We start from the raw sequence: 17,858 nt of genomic DNA, 5'->3' as shown, positions 1-17,858 counted from the left end.
GTAAAATTATATACTACAGAGAAAAACCAGTAATATGAAGATAGTCTAATTATAGATGATTTTACCAGTCATTGGAATTTTTTATTAGTTCAAAATAAATTTCCAGTATTTTTTTAATTTTCATTGTTTTACCATTACAGAAATTTACCAAGTTTTTGGGGATCTTACAAATTTCAAAAAAATGAAAAAAATTTCAAAAGTGTTAGGTTTGACATCGCCATCTTTTATTTGACAGCATGCATTATAAAGCAACTAATTGATACAAATGTAAGCAATTATTTGGTCATATTTCTTTATAATTGAAATAAAATACATTAAAGAGTGGTGCTTAATGGGTATATTGTATGTTAATTAATGTGCAATTGCATTTACTATGGATTCATATATTTTCGCTAGAACCAATTTTCATTGGTTGATAATCATTTATTTTTTGTGGACACTTGATTTCGTTGTTTTGCAAACTTCTGCTTACAAACCTATAGATAATTTGTACTTGGTTGAACATTTAAATTTGTACTATATTTTTAACTATACCGAAGACATCCCAGAAAATAGGTATCCCACAAATAATAATGAATCGACAGTATACTGTTAAAGTTCTTGTTTCTATTGAGGTTAAATTTAGCTTAAAAAAAGGAATTGTGAAAATCAAGGTCAGAATTCCAGGTCCTTGTTTTTATTTTAGTGAATTTAAAGGTGTTTATCATTTGTCTTTTTTTTTTTTTGCCTGCTTTCTTGATGTACACAAAACACATTCTCACCGTAATGAAATACATAAAAGAAGATTATATTGGGAAAAAAGGCATAAAATGTTCAGATGATGGCCACCTTCATGTATTAGAAATTAATGTACTGTAAACTTTGGGCATGTAAAAGGGTCTGGATGGGGATTACAGAATAGAGAATAATGGACAAAATAAATAAAGAAAAGAGCAAAATGGTCTAAAAAATTAAAGAAATAAAAGACCCCAAATCCAGACCCTCATGTAATATTTATGCAAACCTTGACAATACATAATATTAAAGTATTTTAAGGCTGAACAATTAAGGGTTGTGCTAATATTCTCCTGGCTGCGTTTTAAAATAAATCTTACGACTAAAATTGATTGTAAGTATACTGTCTGTCATGTTTGTTTTTTGTAAACTGTTTTGTTATAAATTAGGCTGTTAGTTTTCTCAATTGAATTGTTTCATATTTTTCATGTTGGGGCCTTTTATAACTGACCATACGGTATGGGTTTTTCTCATTGTTGAAAGCCGTATGGTTGCCTATAATTGCTTACATCCACTTCATTTGAACTTTGGTGGATAGTTGTCTCATTGGCAATCATACCACATCTCCTTATTTTTATATGAATTGTTCATAACTTAAGATCAATTGTTGTAAGATTTTTTGTGAAAGGAGGGCCTTGTTGTTAAAACAGTCTAAACTTCATGATAATATATTTTAGATAAGCAAGAGTTTTAATACAAAACATGTGTACTTGTATATGATTTGAGCTGCTTCAGATAAAAATCAACCTTATGCAAGTTCAGGTATACATGTACATGTACAGGACTTTGATTGATTTTGAAACATTCAAATATGAAATAAAAGATGAATTTTTGTCTGTTTTGTAGGGTTCTTATATCAACTCAATTCCAAACACAGACTTTGAATAGAGATTTGTTCAACCCGAAACAAGTTAACAGATGTATTGATATTCAGTTGCATAAGGTTGATTTCTATCTGATGTAGCTCATTTGTTGTTAAATGTATGGTTTGTCTTGAAAAATAGTAAAAAAAACTTTCAGTGAATTTTACAAATTAAAATATTATATAAAATAATTTTTCTGTCATATGACAGCAAAATGTTTACACTAAAATGGACTTCTTGTTTGATATGTCAAAAGATATTCAAAATAATTTCATGCAATTTGGAACCAGTGATCAACTTTGTTGTATATAAATGAGTTTAATAGGTTGTATAAAGTCTGCATTTTACTCATAGAATTCTGATTTTTTTTACTTTTCTTATTCTGTCAAGAATGAAATGAAAACTATTACAATATGGATACTATGATGAATAAGTTAAATGTTGACAATTCAGACAAACCAATTTTTTTTAGCATCTTTCATATGATTAATAAGTTTTATTATTACTGCATTGATTTCACTAGATCAGGTGTTGTTTAAACTGCTACATAATTTATGGGTATTCTACTCAAGAAAATGTAAATTTCCAGTATTGTGAACGGTTTCAATGCTTTCTTAATAATCTGACAAAACCTCCATACAAATGATTTGCAAAACATAAATTTGCATGAAGATTATATTATTGCTAAATAGAACATCCCTGATCAGTTATATAGCCTTTAAAGCCCTGCTTGATCAGGTGAAAGTTTTAAGTAATATATCTGTTTTTAATTCTACAACAATGTACACTGTAAAAGCACCTATTTTTGATTATTATGGTATAATTTTGAATTTCATTTGTTTTTATTTTATGCTGCTGAATAATAATATTTTCTGGGTTTTTTTTCTTCATTTTGCTGAGAATATTTATTAATTCAATTCATCTTGTCATTTAGATTAACAATGAAAAATATATATTTAAAAAAAGATTTATGGTTTTAGTGTGAATTTAAAGAAGTTGATTTTTGTTTTGTAAACTCGCATGTAAATTTATTCAGAAATAGGTATACTCGATGGTTTGGATAACCTTCCATTGAACCCCTCTGTAATGATGAAATATGTAAAGACATATTTGACAGGAGATCAGATAGCCATCTCAATGGTCTTTACCACTTTATGAAAATATAATTTGAGAAGAATATATTTTGAATATATTGATATGATACTTGATGTTATTGATAATATTTGCATTTAAGGTTCTCTTCAATAAACATCTTTTTTAGTTGTAAGTGTTGCTAGGTTAATTATTTTGTGTTACAGTTGTTAGTATTCTTTCAAAACTTCTATATCTATATGAATTTTTAAAGATTATAGATGGTTACCGAATATTAATGATCAAGTAAAAAAATTTAAAATAGTTTCTCACATAATTATGAAAAAATGTTAAATATTGATATAGAATCACTGACATGGTAAAAAAAATGAAATTTGATTGAGAAATACCCACTGTTTGCTGAAATTAACAACAACTTCAAAGAAAGGACAGGTGCTTGGATGATGTAGCTTTCGTTTCTTGTACTCTTGTATGTAAAAGAATAAAATCAAAAGACTTACATAAATAAATGAATTTTGTACAATAAAAGAGAGGCAGAAGATACCAAAGTGATATTCAAACTCATTAGTCATTAACAAACTGACAATGCCATGGCAAAAAATGAAAAAGGAACAAAAGACAAACCATTGTATACAAAACACAACATAGAAAACTAAATACTGAGCAGCTAGAACCCCAACTTAAACAGCACTGATATCAGTAGCTGAAGAAGGCAAATAACTCAAGTTGGTTTTAATGAATATCATGGCTTTTATGCATGTGAAATATTGACACGAAAAACATTGATGAAGAAATAGATAACCTTTACAAAAAAATAATAATTTTAAAGATCTTGGGGACCTGAGTGTATCATGCCAATGTGGCCAAAACATAACTGTCTTAAAACTTTTTGCATATAAAAAAAATACTGAATATAATTCAAATTAAAGGTAGTAAGTTATACTTATGTTATATATGTTTGAAAACAAACTCATATTTAAAAATTTTTTTTAAAAAAGATATAGGCAAGAATTCTACTTCATTTTCAGCTTTAAACCTTCAAAAATAACATAGGCAAGGATTTTACTTTCAATTTCAGCTTTACACCTCCAACTTCTAAAGACACCTATGTTATATCGAAGTATATAGACAATCCATTACTTATTGGTGGCAAGAAGTTTGATCTCAGATTGTATGTGTTGGTCACTTCATTTAGACCATTGAAATGTTACATGTAAGTTTGAATTAAGAATCTTATAATTATTTATAGTTAATTTTATAAATGATTTTATTAAGCCCTCTCTGCTAGGCGAAGGGGGCATTAAGTTTTACCCTTGTCCGTCTGTATGTCTGTACATTCTGAAATTGGTTTCCTCTCACTAACTTTAGTTTATCTAAACCAAATGTTATGAAACTTCTACATAATGCTTATTACCACCAAACACGGATCAAGTTCTAATTTGATTGGCATTACTTACACTGTTCTTGTGTTATGCCCCTTTATAAATAGAAAATTACCAAATTTGCTGTTTTGTGCACTCTATCACTTTTACTGTTCTTGAGGAATCGTCTTTATATCTTAAATAATTTCTTTTTTTCAATACTTCATCTGTTGTTTGTACTGACCAAACGTTTCATTTCCACGCTCAAAAGTTTGAATTGGTACATTGACTCTTGCATATTTACAAGCGGGGGCATCTGTGTCCAATGGACTGTGCTATAGTAGCTATAGGTTGAGCTTTCAGGAGGCTATATAGGTTTACAGCTTAAACTTAAAATACAGTATATACTTAACTTTTTTAACCAAGTTCTTTTCTCACATATTTTGTGACCTACAGTTATAACAATTAGTGCATCTGAAGCGCTTTTTCTGGATTTGGCTTCATCAAAAAATATAATAATAATAATGATGCATGTAGTATCATTGCTTCCCACCAAAAGTAGGTAATCCTGCTTCTATGGCTTAGTTTTAGTTGTATGGTTCCCGGATAATAAATGACATACAATAAAACAAATTGCTGTAGTCATTCATTGATGTTTTGTAAATTAATATTTTACCAAAAATTCTTGGAAAATGTATTACCGGTACACTGTATATTTAATAGAAAATTGGGAGAATGAGGCAAACTTTGAAATCAAGGGATACCAATGCCTTTTAAGTTGCCAGGTAATGTGACCCAATACATGACGTAAATACATATAAAATCTCTCATCCTCAGCTTAAAGATTAAAAAATCATTAGAAACACCTAGCTAAACTTGAACACTGAAATGCAGTGGTTATATTATTATAATGGTGTTACTTGTAATGCAGGATAAAATGCTTATAGTGGTTTTTCACTGACCACCTGAAAATCATCATCTTTTCACTGATTGATTGATTGATTGATTGGTGTTAAACGCCACTTTCAGCACTATTGTGCTATTTTTTTGGCGGTCAGTTTTGATGGTGGAGGAAGCTGGTCTTGATCTTTTCACATAAAGAAAAATCTGATACATAACATAAGGGAAAAACATAAATGTTCTTTTCTAAAACTGTGTCAATTTAAACTAAGCTTTAAATGATTTTAAGGTGAAAATTCAATTTTTTTCATCTACCAATCATACAACTTCTCCATAACTTGAGCATTATTTCCAATTTCTTATGATAATACATTATTACCGATTCCAGGAAATTAATTTATTTAAATAAGTACATTTCACAATTTGCATATCATACTAAAAGAAAAAAAACATATTGTTAATTATTACAGGTATAGACTTGGTTTTGCCAGATTTTGCACTGTGAAGTACAATGCTAGCGTAAATGAATTGGATAACATGTTTGTCCATCTGACCAATGTCTCTATACAGAAACAAGGGGTTTGTATTTATAATAATGTTTCATATATATGTATTATACATGTTATATGTGTTTGTGTGTTTGTTGTGATGTGACAGAAATTCGTTCATATCCAAGTACCCTTGAATATCATTCTGCCTATTAAGTTTTGAATTTAAATCCATTTCTGAGAAATCCTAATGTGATTTTAAAGTTTTTAACATAAGATTATTCAACCCATGTTAAGTTAACACCCACTCTTTTGATCCACTTTTTTTTTTTTTATTTTGCATACAAAATTCTTACATGTTAAAGAAAGTGTGAAGTAATATGATCAACTTTTTATATAAGGCTAGTTTTAGGAGTACTGGACTAATTCATAAATTGTGTTTCATTATAGGAACATCACTGTTTTAGATGTTCTGATTGACCATCACTGTTAATAATCACACAACAATTATTATCACATAATGAAAGTTTTTAGTTTTACTTAGGAAATGATCAGAACAATTAAATTAACTTCTTGGCTAGTCAGGTTGAGATTATACCAGTTTCTTTATCTTTTCTCCTTCTTTTAAAGTATGATAGCTTAGAGTGGCAGATTTGGTTTAAATCCGATTGTATTTTTTTTGGGGGGGGAGGGGGGAGTATTTTATACAATCTCAACTCCTCTCTTGGACTTCATACTAATATGAGGTATAATATTTTCTCATTCATTTGTGTCACATCTTATGCTTATTATATTTTAGTGTTATAGATGGAGTTAGAATGACCTTGATAATTTTTCAAAGATAGCTATATAGATGATGTATAATCACTGATATGACTTATTTGGATTGAAATAATGCTCATATAGTGCAAATTTTTCATATGATTGGTATGATGAAATTATTTTTACTTTGAATATTAACATTTTAATACAACTAAAGTGATTTCAATTGACATTTTGGTAAGATTTACTCACATGTAACTGTTAAGTTAGGATTTTTGGATTGTTGTTCAAAAATAGATTTACAAACACCGGTAGTATTAAATATGGTGTAAAATATCAAGGGGAATAACTCTATTCCTAACAAATGCAATTTTCATTTTCATTTAAGAAAATGCTGGGTGAAAATAAATATTAAAAAGATGCTAGGAAAATAGAAAGACACTAAGCAGTGAATGTATTCCACTCTGACTCCAGTTGTGTTGAATTTTCTTACATGAAAACTACACATCTGACTTAAATATTTAATTTGTTGAACTCTTCACTTTATGTTTCCAATGCCTATTGTAGTTTAAATCCAGAAGATTTTGTTAACTTGAACCAAAATTTCTATTTTTGGCCTATTTGGGGTGTTACTATTAACTATTTACAAAAAGGGCTCGACAAAAATAGTTTTATTTCACTTTCTAGCATGTCTGGTCATCAACTTGAAACCCTTGTTATATTGAAACAATGGACTTAATACTCAGGGCCAAACTTTAATACTCCTTTGCAAGACAAATTGAGAAATATTGCCTCCCTAAAACAAAAAGAAAAGAAAGAAAACTTATTCGGACCAAAATTACGTGATGTAAACAAATGTCCATGCAGGTGTTGATCTGTACACAAAACTGAAAGATTCTTGTAAGCTAATCATGGAGTCACTGTCTTTTGCATATGCATGAGTTTCTTTCTTCTGCATATGAATGGGTCTCAAATTTAAATCACTAATTGTAAAAGAGAGGCGAAAGATACCAAAGGGACATTCAAACTCATAAGTTGAAAATAAACTGACAACGCCATGGCTAAAAAAGAAAAAGACAAACAGACAAACTATAGTCCACAAAACACAACATATAAAACTAAAGACTGAAAACACGAACCCCACCAAAAACTGGGGGTGATCTCAGGTGCTCCGGAAGGGTAAGCAGATCCTGCTCCACATTTGGCACCCGTCGTATTGCTCATAAGAAACAAATTGTGTGAACATCTCAAGACAATTTTGTTATTTTATGCATCTTTTTTTTCTAGGAAGATTATAATGCTGTCCATGGAGGAAAGTGGACAGTTCAAAACCTACGTTTGTTTTTAGAAGGGACTCGTGGGAAAGAGGTAATATATGAATAAGTTTGCAGAATGAGTCATCTTAAATTGGAATTATTAGTTTTATTTCCCTTATTATGCAGTTGATAAATGGAAAAATAAATTGTTGAAGGCATTTCTTAAAAATTGGAATTTTTTACTCTTAGAAGACCTATTAAAACAGGAACCTGTTTCACTAAATTGGTTAAAATTTGTTCTCACATGTTATGCAGAAAATATAACCCCTTATGTGAAAATGTCTCAAAGAAATTAAAGAAAATGTTACTAACACCACTATAACCGAACAGAATTGCACAAATTGACCCATAAAAGTCTCAGTATGAAGTTAGCATTTAATAGTAGACATGTAATGTAGTAGTATGTCCAAAATTTTTAAGAATTTTCTAATTTTTTCTTTACAGGTTACTGATAGGTTATTTGATGAAATAAATTGGCAAACAGTTCACTCTTTGAAAGCTGTATCGGTAAGTCGCTGAATTTTCTTTTTTTATGCTGAAGGTTTTTTCCTTAAATTTGTAACAACCTGCATGCCAGGATATCGAAGTATCATTTTCTATGGCTGCTATTGCAGGAATAACTGCTTGAAGAGGTTAATTGATTTATTCAATGAAGAAAAGATTGGCACATTTTAAGTAACCATTTACTGTAAAAATTATGCATGATGTGATTAGAACTATTCAAGACAAAATTTATTGAGTGAATAGGATAAGGTCAATTCAAGTTATCTATGTGAGGGTGTTGGGAGTTTTGAATAGATATCTTATTTGCATCTAATTTATTATAATTTGAATTTAGATTGAATGGGCAATATGTTTTCTTTTATTGTTTTAAAAATAGTTTCCAACCATCACAAAGCCTAGCTATGATTGATAAGTTGAATGATAAGCAAAAGAGTTTCATAATCAAGTCTTATTCTTACTGAAAATGAATTACAAATTTTGGAAACTGGCCTGAAAAGTACATGCATTATCTAATAACAGGTATAAAAGTTAAAAAAAATAATCAGAACATTAAACTCTTAAATCACCTTAACATTTAAAAGAGAGATTAGATTGCTAATTTTCATATTATGAATTTTATTTACAGGGCAATATATCCAATGACAGACATTGCTTTGAATGTTATGGGTAAGTGTTAACAACAAATGAAACTGCAACTGCTCAGATTTATTTCAAACTTCAAAAAAGCCTATTTTGGATTCATAACTTTTTGTGGCATACCAATTTCTGTATATTTCCTGGGAATAGGTAAACCACAAATTTAACGAAGCACAGTTTTTGTATAGACTGAATACAAACTCTGACAAAACCATGAAATTCAGAGTAAGATTTTCCAAAATAGAGTAGGTGTTTGAAATATATTTTTCCCATTTCTTATTTTGTGATATGTTAGTGATGTGGTGTAAACATCAATAAGACAGCAACCAGACAACACAAATAACCAAAGTCATCTCAGGTCATCATGTAGACCTAATAACCTAAGTGGTCCATTTTTTATAAAGGTAAATTTTTTGTAGAATGGTATATCCCATTAAAGTAAAGTCCATTTTTAAGTGGATACATTCAAATTAGAATGGACTATCCCACAAAGATTAGTCTATTTCAAATAGGTATTTCTAAATGAGAATGGTATGTCCCTAAGCAGTCCAGTTAATTTTTTCAAAGTGAATACTGTTTAAGCACTCATCACTGTTTTTCAAAGTAGTAACCCAATACAGTACTGAGTAAATGTTGAGATAACTTTTTGATCATTCAGTTATAAGTGAACAATTTTCAGTTCACAGGATAGATTGTAACCCAAATCTAGACTGGAGTTCACTGGTGAATAATTAAGTTTGTGATCTGCTTTGTCAGTGGTTGAACATAGTTCTTCTCAGTGAAGTGAACGCTTAACAGTGACTTTTTCCAATCACCATCTTCATTGTTCAGTTTGACAGTCAGGGGCGTTACTTAAATAAGTAACTTTTTTTAGTTACTTATATCAGAAGTCCATTACTAAAGGAAGTGTGCAACCCGCTATATAGTAAGGCGATCACGTTGTCCCCGTACTTCCAACTGTGATTGAAACGGGATTTGAGCGAGATTGCTATTTATAGTAACAAAAATCAATGGTCAAATTTTTTGTGATGCATTCTGGGTAGAGATAATTTATGCAAAACACCCTATAACTTAATTAGCACACAGTTGAAAATAATGTTTGACCATCGACGTGTTAATGAATAGCAGATCCTAGATGCCACATCATATCAGTGTCGTGAGTCATTATGATGGTTTTTAATTTTAAATAATAAAAATGATTGTATTATTCATCAATTTAAAAACTACAATTATAACCGTAGAAAAATTGTCAGCCCAATTAAAAAAAGCTTACTCCTTAATACAATGCACGTTTAGTTTCAGAGCTAATTGTGAAAAAATTACCATTAAAAAGTTGGCAAGTAAAAATTAGGTCGGAAAATGTGTATCCATATACAGTATAAGTAACACTGGATTAGGAATGAGTTTAATAAGAATAAACGTTTTGATATATTTATTTTAGAATGTATGTTACGATTTACAAATTTTAAGAAATAAGAGGTTGCATAGAAATTGTACAGATATAACCATTTTTAGCAAAATTAACAAATTGTACCCTCAATTTTGAAAAAAAAGAGGGAAAAATAATTGTATGCCCTTTCTTCAATTTCGAATATCTTCGATCCCGCGTAAGATCTTGACGGTAATACTACCTCGGATGATGGTGTGGACAAACAAAGGTTGTCATTTCAGTCGGATATTGTCCCATTTATCCATTTAAATACATGTAAAAAATGCAGTTCACAACACGTGCGTTCGACATATAAATCTAATAAGTTAAAATTGTAAAAGTTGCGATCTATACCTTTGTAAACAAATGAGCAATACATACATAATCTATATGTAAGTATACTTCATACTGAATATATGACAAAGTTTTACTTCAAAACCCTAGCTGTAGGACAATTTGATTAAATTTGTTCAAATACTAAATCAATCTCAAGGGTTGAGTTGGGTAAGGAAATATAGTAATCCCTGGAATTGTCCGGTTCCAGCAGTTAAACCCTTTCTTACAAGTGTGGGATCAGAGACATATAATACAATGTATTATATGTCTCTGGTGAGATGTATAAATTAGCAGCCACGTCAGGTCAGAGAAGGGACTTTAAATCCAGTACCTCGCATATTCAGGATGAATGTTACGCTCTCTGCATGTTAAATAACACTTGCGACAACTCTTTGATGGAATATGCATGATATATTTGCCACTGAACGTTAAGCTAGCAACAAACGATAAATCGAAACTTAAATCTGCATGATATGCAGGTGTCTTCAGTCTTTTGATTATAAAACGACCAAAAAAGGACATCAAAGACGTTGCAACACTGACCGTCATGTATACATCTGATGATGGGGAACGTAATGACAGACAGACAGGAGTAAAGTATGTCTCTTACTTTAAAATAGCTTAAAAACAAGAGAAATTCGAAATTGTTGCGAAGTTATCTGTAGCAACAAAAGATCGGTTATTTTTGACAAATGTATTTCGGTAGAATTAACGGAGAAAAATAAACGTCTTTCGCTTATACATCATGGTATATTTTGCTTCCTTGATGTCGTAAATAACCGAGACTTAATTCGTCAACATGTACGTTCTATTCAAAAAAGGAAGCCATTATGACTATATTTTGATAAAAACAACTACATCTTTTAAATAGATGATACATTTTAGTCCGACACAGCAGATTTTATATGATTTTATAGTTCTCATTTGCCTTTGAGTGATGAAAAATGGTACCAATGTATTCTTTTATAAAATTTCATATCATTTTCTAAGTGTTGAAAATGAAGCTAGATAATTGGCAATCAAGGAGGCTAATTAACAGCTATCTGTTTGATGATAATATTTCTACCCATGATTCCATAGTTTAAAAACGACATTTGGGAGGACCACATATAGCGCTTTCCACTGATAACAGGGACAGTGTGATCGCCCAGCTATATAGTACAGCTTGCTCACTTCCTCTAGTAATGGACTTCTGCTTATATAGATAATTTTTGTTTTTAAAAAATATCAAATTACTCAATAGAGTTATTTTAAATTTCAATAGAAGCATGGTCTAAATGTATAGTTTTCATGAATTTTTACATCATTTTAGATCATAAAATTAAGAATTTATTAGATTTGAGAGGAGTATAGACATAAAGGGTTACTTAAAAAATGTTACTTGAATAAGTTATTTTATACATCTTTGTAAGGGACTTATCATTTTTTATCTGGGAGGGGGGGCTGGTCAAAATGCAGGGGATCAAGTTTTTTTCTGTATGTGGAAAAGGGGAGTTCAATTTTTTTTATAAATCCAATGTGGGGGGATCAATATTTTTTGCACATAGAAATAAGTAGTTCACATACTTCAACGGAGACAAAATGTCAAGAAGAATTAACATTACAACAGTCAACAGTCAAATCGAAATATATTTTTAACACCATTCATATACAATTAAGTAAGACATCACAAGACTTTAGTGATGTAGGATCTGAAGCTGTTATTTTGTGTCATTTTGTCCCATATAAAATGCATAGGTGCTTCATAATCCGAATAATTTAGTCGTTATATTTCACTCAAGAAAATATGTCTACTGTGCACTGATGCCCGTCATTTTCAATATTAATTAGACTATGAAATGGGGGCCTATTCTTCACCTGGTCTGTGCGCCGCACAGGATTTATAATCTTCACTTAGTCTGTGCGCCGCACAGGATTTATATTCTTCACCTGGTCTGTGCGCCGCACAGGATTTATAATCTTCACTTAGTCTGTGCACCGCACAGGATTTATAATCTTCACTTGGTCTGTGCGCCGCACAGGATTTATATTCATCAATAGGTCTGTGTGCTGCATGGGATTTTTTTCCATGATGTGATATTTAATTGGTTAACTATTGTTACCATGGTAACAAGCTCTGACATGTAAATATCCATGAAATCCATGATTTAGTTAAATTCCAAATTAAATAATTACTCCAAATTTAATTAATACAGTTTTACAGAGTTACTTAGGATAAAGTTTTCTTTAATAGCCCAATATAGGAAATTAGAAAAAAAAGTAAGAAAAAGCTATTCAAAGCACTGGCTTGCTCTACCTACTTATATTCATGGAAGAGGCCTCATGGAAGAGCCCTATTGCAAGGCAATTTTCCCTCAAATGTGTTTTTGGACTCAATACACTGAGAATATTTCATTTTCAATATTTTCGTGAAATAACATGATACGTGTTTTGCATGGTAAAATTTTGGCATGTTTAATAGAGGGGGGATCACAATTTTTAAATGTTTTTACGGGGGGGATCAAATAAAAATAGTGAAATATTGTGGGGGGGGATCAAGAAATTTTGAATGTTTCATTTCAAAATGACCAGCCCCCCCCTTCCCAGGTAAAAAATGATAAGTCCCTAAGAGTTAGTAATAATACTTATTTAAGGAACATATGTAATTGTTTTGAGTTATAAATTATAAATAACTTCAAGTCTTAATTAATTCACAAGTTTCTATCTATTTATATCTGTCTACCTTCAAGATTTTCAAGGAAAACTATATTTTAATAGTCCAAAGAGACCAATCTTTGACCCAGAAGCATCGATACGAAAGATAAGTGCGTCAGAAAGGCAATTAGTGTTTCAGAAGGATTAGATTTTATATTTCTTGGAAAATAACCAGATGACTGTAAAAATTTGTTAAAACTAGTAAAATCTGTATAACTGGACACCTATAAAAATAATATTTAGAAAAGTTACTTATATAAGTAATTTTAAAAATAGCCTTGTTTTCAACATTGCTTGTATAGGTAATTTTTAAAGTTACATGTTTAAGTAATGCCCCTGACTGTTTGAACTTAGTTATTGAAATAATGACTGTAGGTATTTGTCCATCATCCACGTCAGTAAACTTTTCTTTAAAAATCTTCTACTATTAAGGATGTTCGCTCCTCTTGTTTTTGAAATTTTGCCAGATTTTCAGAATCCTCTGGTTTTATCCATGTTTTGCCATTAAATAATTTTGTCCACTTACCCCTACTTTTCTTTTCATAATTTTATTACATATAGTTTAAGGAGCCATATTTGAAAATCTTATAAAATCCTTGTTATTTTTTCATAGTTTTTAAAAGAGAAAAGCGGACAATGTTAAAAGTATGAAAAATCTAGAGAGAATCATTTCCCGCCAAATTTTCAATGGCTTATATCTCAAAAGCAAGCACACAGACCCTTCATTTTTTTCTGTTTTTTTGGTTCCTTTATTTATATACTATAAATTTAGAACAGTCTTTTAAAAAGCTTGTTATTTTAAAACAGAGTAGCGAACATCCTTAATAACCTCAATGGATTGAAACCAAACTTTTTCTACTTCATTTGTAGAATGTCTTCTAGGTCAAAAAGTGTAATAGCATACATGATGATAAGCATGACAAGATGTATTTACTATGGAATTTTAAGAAAAATCCAACTTTGGTTTTGAAATAATTGCCCCTGAAATATGTATTCAGACAGATTTTTGAAGTTAACTGGAATATTAGAGGAGCTAGGTTAAAAATGTCAATTGCAAAAATGATCAGCACAGCAATTTCTATCAACCCTGAAATTTCAGAAAGATATGTCAACTCGTTTTGAGTTTAATGGCCTCTTACATATCTTTTTTTTCTCAATTTTTAGCAGTTTCTTGCTGTTATCTTGAAAACTATCGGAAATAGATTAAAAGTGGAAATTGCAAAAACAATAAAGGTCAAGCATTACGTTCATATTAGACAGGAAAACAGGGTTTAGCCAAAAGTGATGCACTAGTTATTGTAGTAGTGTTTTTTTTATTTTCATCATAACCTTAAGCAGTCCATTTTTTACAAAGGTAAATTTTTTAAAGAAATGGTATATGCCATAAAAGTAAAGTCCATTTTTGTTGAGCCTTCGACTTTTGTCGAAAAAGTGAGACATAGCGATCCTACATTCCGTCGTTGGCAGCGGCGGCGGCGTCCACAAATATTCACTCTGTGGTTAAAGTTTTTGAAATTTTAATAACTTTCTTAAACTATTGTGGATTTCTACCAAACTTTGACAGAAGCTTGTTTATGATCATAAGATATAGTATCCAGAAGTTAATTTTGTAAAAAAAAATTTCCAGTTTTTCCGAATTTTACTTATAAATGGACTTAGTTTTTCTGCCAGGAAACATTATATTCTCTCTGTGGTTAAAGTTTTTGAAATTTTAATAACTTTCTTAAACTATCCTGGATTTGTACCAAACTTGGACAAAAGCTTGTTTATGATCAAAAGCTAATATCTAGAAGGAAATTTTGTTAAAATTTTGTACCTGTTTTTCGTATTTTACTTATAAATGGACTCAGTTTTTCTTCCAGTTAACATTACATACAGCCTGCAGTTAAAGTTTTTAAAACATTTATTAGATTCATAAACTATCCTGGATTTTTACCAAACTTGGACAGAAGCTTCTTACAATCAAAAGATAGTATCGAGAGGAATATTTTTATTAATTTTTTTCCTCATTTTTGTTGAGCCTGCGATTAACAGCAAAAGTAGGCGAGACACCTGGTTCCGCGGAACCCTTACGAATTTTTAAAGTGGATACATTCAACTGTAAAGTGGACTGTCTCACAAAGCTTAGTCCATTTCAAATGGGTAGATTCAAATGAGAATGGTATTTCCCTTAGCAGTCCAGTCCATTTTAAAAATATGAATAGTTTAACCACTCATCACTCTTTTTAAAATGCAGTAAAAAGATGCTGAGTAAATGTTGAGATTATTGTTTGTTCTTTGAATCATTCAATTATAAGGGAGCAGTTTTCTTTGAACAAATTCCAGTTCATAGGATAGGGTGTACCCAAAATCTAGACTTGTGTTAACTGGTGAATACAGTTTGTGATTTCTTTGTCAGATACTTAAGTTTCGTCAGTGATGTGAACATACTAGCTATATAGTTAGGCCACACCAAATAAAATAGTTGTTCTTCATTTTTTTTTTTTTTTTCAGATGAAAACAGAGGGGCGGTGAGCGATTTTTTTTTTCTTCAAGAATCTGATTTATTTTTATTAGGTGTCAGATATTGAAATTTTTAGGTGCTATAATTATTCCTGAAAAAGTAATTGATCAGTCTTTTTTTACGCTCAGTATGTAAATGGGATGTCAGTGATAAAGGGACTCAACAACACAAGATTTTCAAACTAAAGAATACCAGTGAAATATTAATGTTAAAGAAATGTCAAAGTCCATACCGCTAAATGGCCTCAATTTTTATTTCAGATATGATTACATTGTAGATGACAATCTAAAGCCTTGGTTGATAGAGGTAAGTATCTAAACTGGTCACTTTAAGATTGATTGACACATGGAAATTTGAGTCGAACATTAACAGGGATCCAGTTACATTGTAGATGACAATCTAAAGCATTGGTTAATAGAGGTAAGTATCTAAACTGGTCACTCTAAGATTGATTGACACATGGAAATAAAAGTCGAACAAAAGCAGGGGTCCAGTTATTATTTTTGCCTCCATGATGCTTTCAGTTACTATGCAGCAGTATCACTTTGTCTTCAAGAAATTATGTTGCTCTCATTGAAAATAAATGGAGAATGTGTCCCCATGGACACAGATGATGCCCCTGCTTGCATACAACATTATAAAGGGACATAACTCAAGAACGATAAAAGTGACGCTACCCAAATTTGTACTTGATCTGAGTTTTAAGGTAATAAGTATTGTGTATAGGTTTCATAATGTTTGGTTGGGGCAAACTTAAGTTACAGAACGGACACTAAAAATTTGGCAATTTTTATGTTTATAAAGGGGCATGACTCGATACTGATTAAAGTGACGCTATCAAAATTCAACTTGATCTGTGTTTTGTGGTAAAAAGCATTGTGTATAAGTTTCATAACATTTGGTTGAGGCAACTTAAGTAAGAGAACGGAAACTAAAAATTTTGCATTTTTTTTCATTTATAAAGGGGCATACTCGAGAATGGTTAAAATGACCCCACCAAAATTCAAACTTGATCTTTATTTTGTGGTAATAAGCATTGTGTATATGTTTCATAAAATTTGGTTGAAGCAAACTTAAGTTAGAGAACGGAAACTAAAATTTTTACAATTTTTCCATTTATGAAGGGGCATAACTCTAGAATAGTTAGAGTGACGTTACCAAAATTCAATCTTGATCTGTGTTTTGTGGTAATAAGCATTGTGTATAAGTTTCATAACATTTGGTTGAGGCAAACTTAAGATAGAGAACGGAAACTAAAAATTTTGCAATTTTTCCATTTATAAAGGGGCACAACTCTAGAATGGTTAAAGTGACGCCACCAAAATTCAAACTTGATCTGTGTTTTGTGGTAATTAGCATTGTGTATAAGTTTCATAACATTTAATTGAGGCAAACTTAAGTTAGAGAACGGAAACCAATTTTGGGACGTACGGATGTACGTACAGACGGACAAGGGTAAAACTTAATGCCCCCTCCACTACGGCGGGGGCATAATTATCAGAAAATATGTATTTTAGGACTAAGAATTGTTATTGTATTGTTTGCCATATGAATAAAACATGTAAGGGAAATCTCAATGAAACAGCAACACAACAACACAAGTTTAACAATTAAAGACATCAAATTATTATATTCCACGATAATTGTGTTGATACTACCAGAAAGAATTTACATATATTATTGTGTTTATCATCTTTTATAGGTAAACGCTTCACCCTCTTTGACTAGTACGACATCTAGTGATAGAATTATGAAGTACAGATTAATGAATGATTTGATAAATATTGTGATACCTCCTGGACAGATGCCAGAGTAAGTAACTGATCATTTCAGAAACAATTTGAATAAATCAACATTGAGCAAAAGAGTTGCCAAAAATAACTTTTTGTCATCAAGTAGTGAATTATAAAATACATTCCTGTGTACATATTGTTATGGGCGAGAGTTGTGCTCTGAAGCAAAACCCTGAAAATTTGGTGTAATTTCATTGTTTACTTGAATATACTGTCAAATGGATGAATAAATTGAAAAAGATATATTTTGATCAATAGTAACATATTAAATGAAAAAGGGTTAACATTTATTTCTTCCAATTCAGAAAATTTTGATTTTAAAGACAATTTGTCTAGATACAGGAAATTTTGATTTTAAAACCAATTTGTTCAAATTCATGAAATGTTGAAAAGCATATAATTTTAAG

The 17,858-nt window shown here is 30.6% G+C and overlaps 1 protein-coding gene across 4 annotated transcripts in view; it reads left to right on the top strand.

Annotated features, from left to right (window-relative positions):
• Positions 1 to 17,858, top strand: part of LOC127706330 (polyglutamylase complex subunit TTLL1-like) — a 42,869-nt gene that overhangs the window by 21,649 nt on the left and 3,362 nt on the right. For all 4 annotated transcript variants that reach the window (XM_052210865.1, XM_052210862.1, XM_052210863.1 and 1 more), the window contains exons 7-13: positions 3,808 to 3,942; positions 5,461 to 5,569; positions 7,528 to 7,608; positions 8,001 to 8,063; positions 8,686 to 8,726; positions 15,919 to 15,964; positions 17,361 to 17,470. In XM_052210865.1, the coding sequence (XP_052066825.1) occupies positions 3,808 to 3,942; positions 5,461 to 5,569; positions 7,528 to 7,608; positions 8,001 to 8,063; positions 8,686 to 8,726; positions 15,919 to 15,964; positions 17,361 to 17,470 (585 nt within the window). The remainder of the gene's footprint in view (positions 1 to 3,807; positions 3,943 to 5,460; positions 5,570 to 7,527; positions 7,609 to 8,000; positions 8,064 to 8,685; positions 8,727 to 15,918; positions 15,965 to 17,360; positions 17,471 to 17,858) is intronic.

Source organism: Mytilus californianus, unplaced genomic scaffold (assembly GCF_021869535.1).
Source record: "Mytilus californianus isolate M0D057914Y unplaced genomic scaffold, xbMytCali1.0.p SCAF_6, whole genome shotgun sequence".
NCBI classification, from domain to species: Eukaryota; Metazoa; Mollusca; class Bivalvia; order Mytilida; family Mytilidae; genus Mytilus; species Mytilus californianus.
The sequence above is the reverse complement of the archived record's forward strand: the minus strand, read 5'-3'. Positions and strand labels throughout refer to the sequence as shown.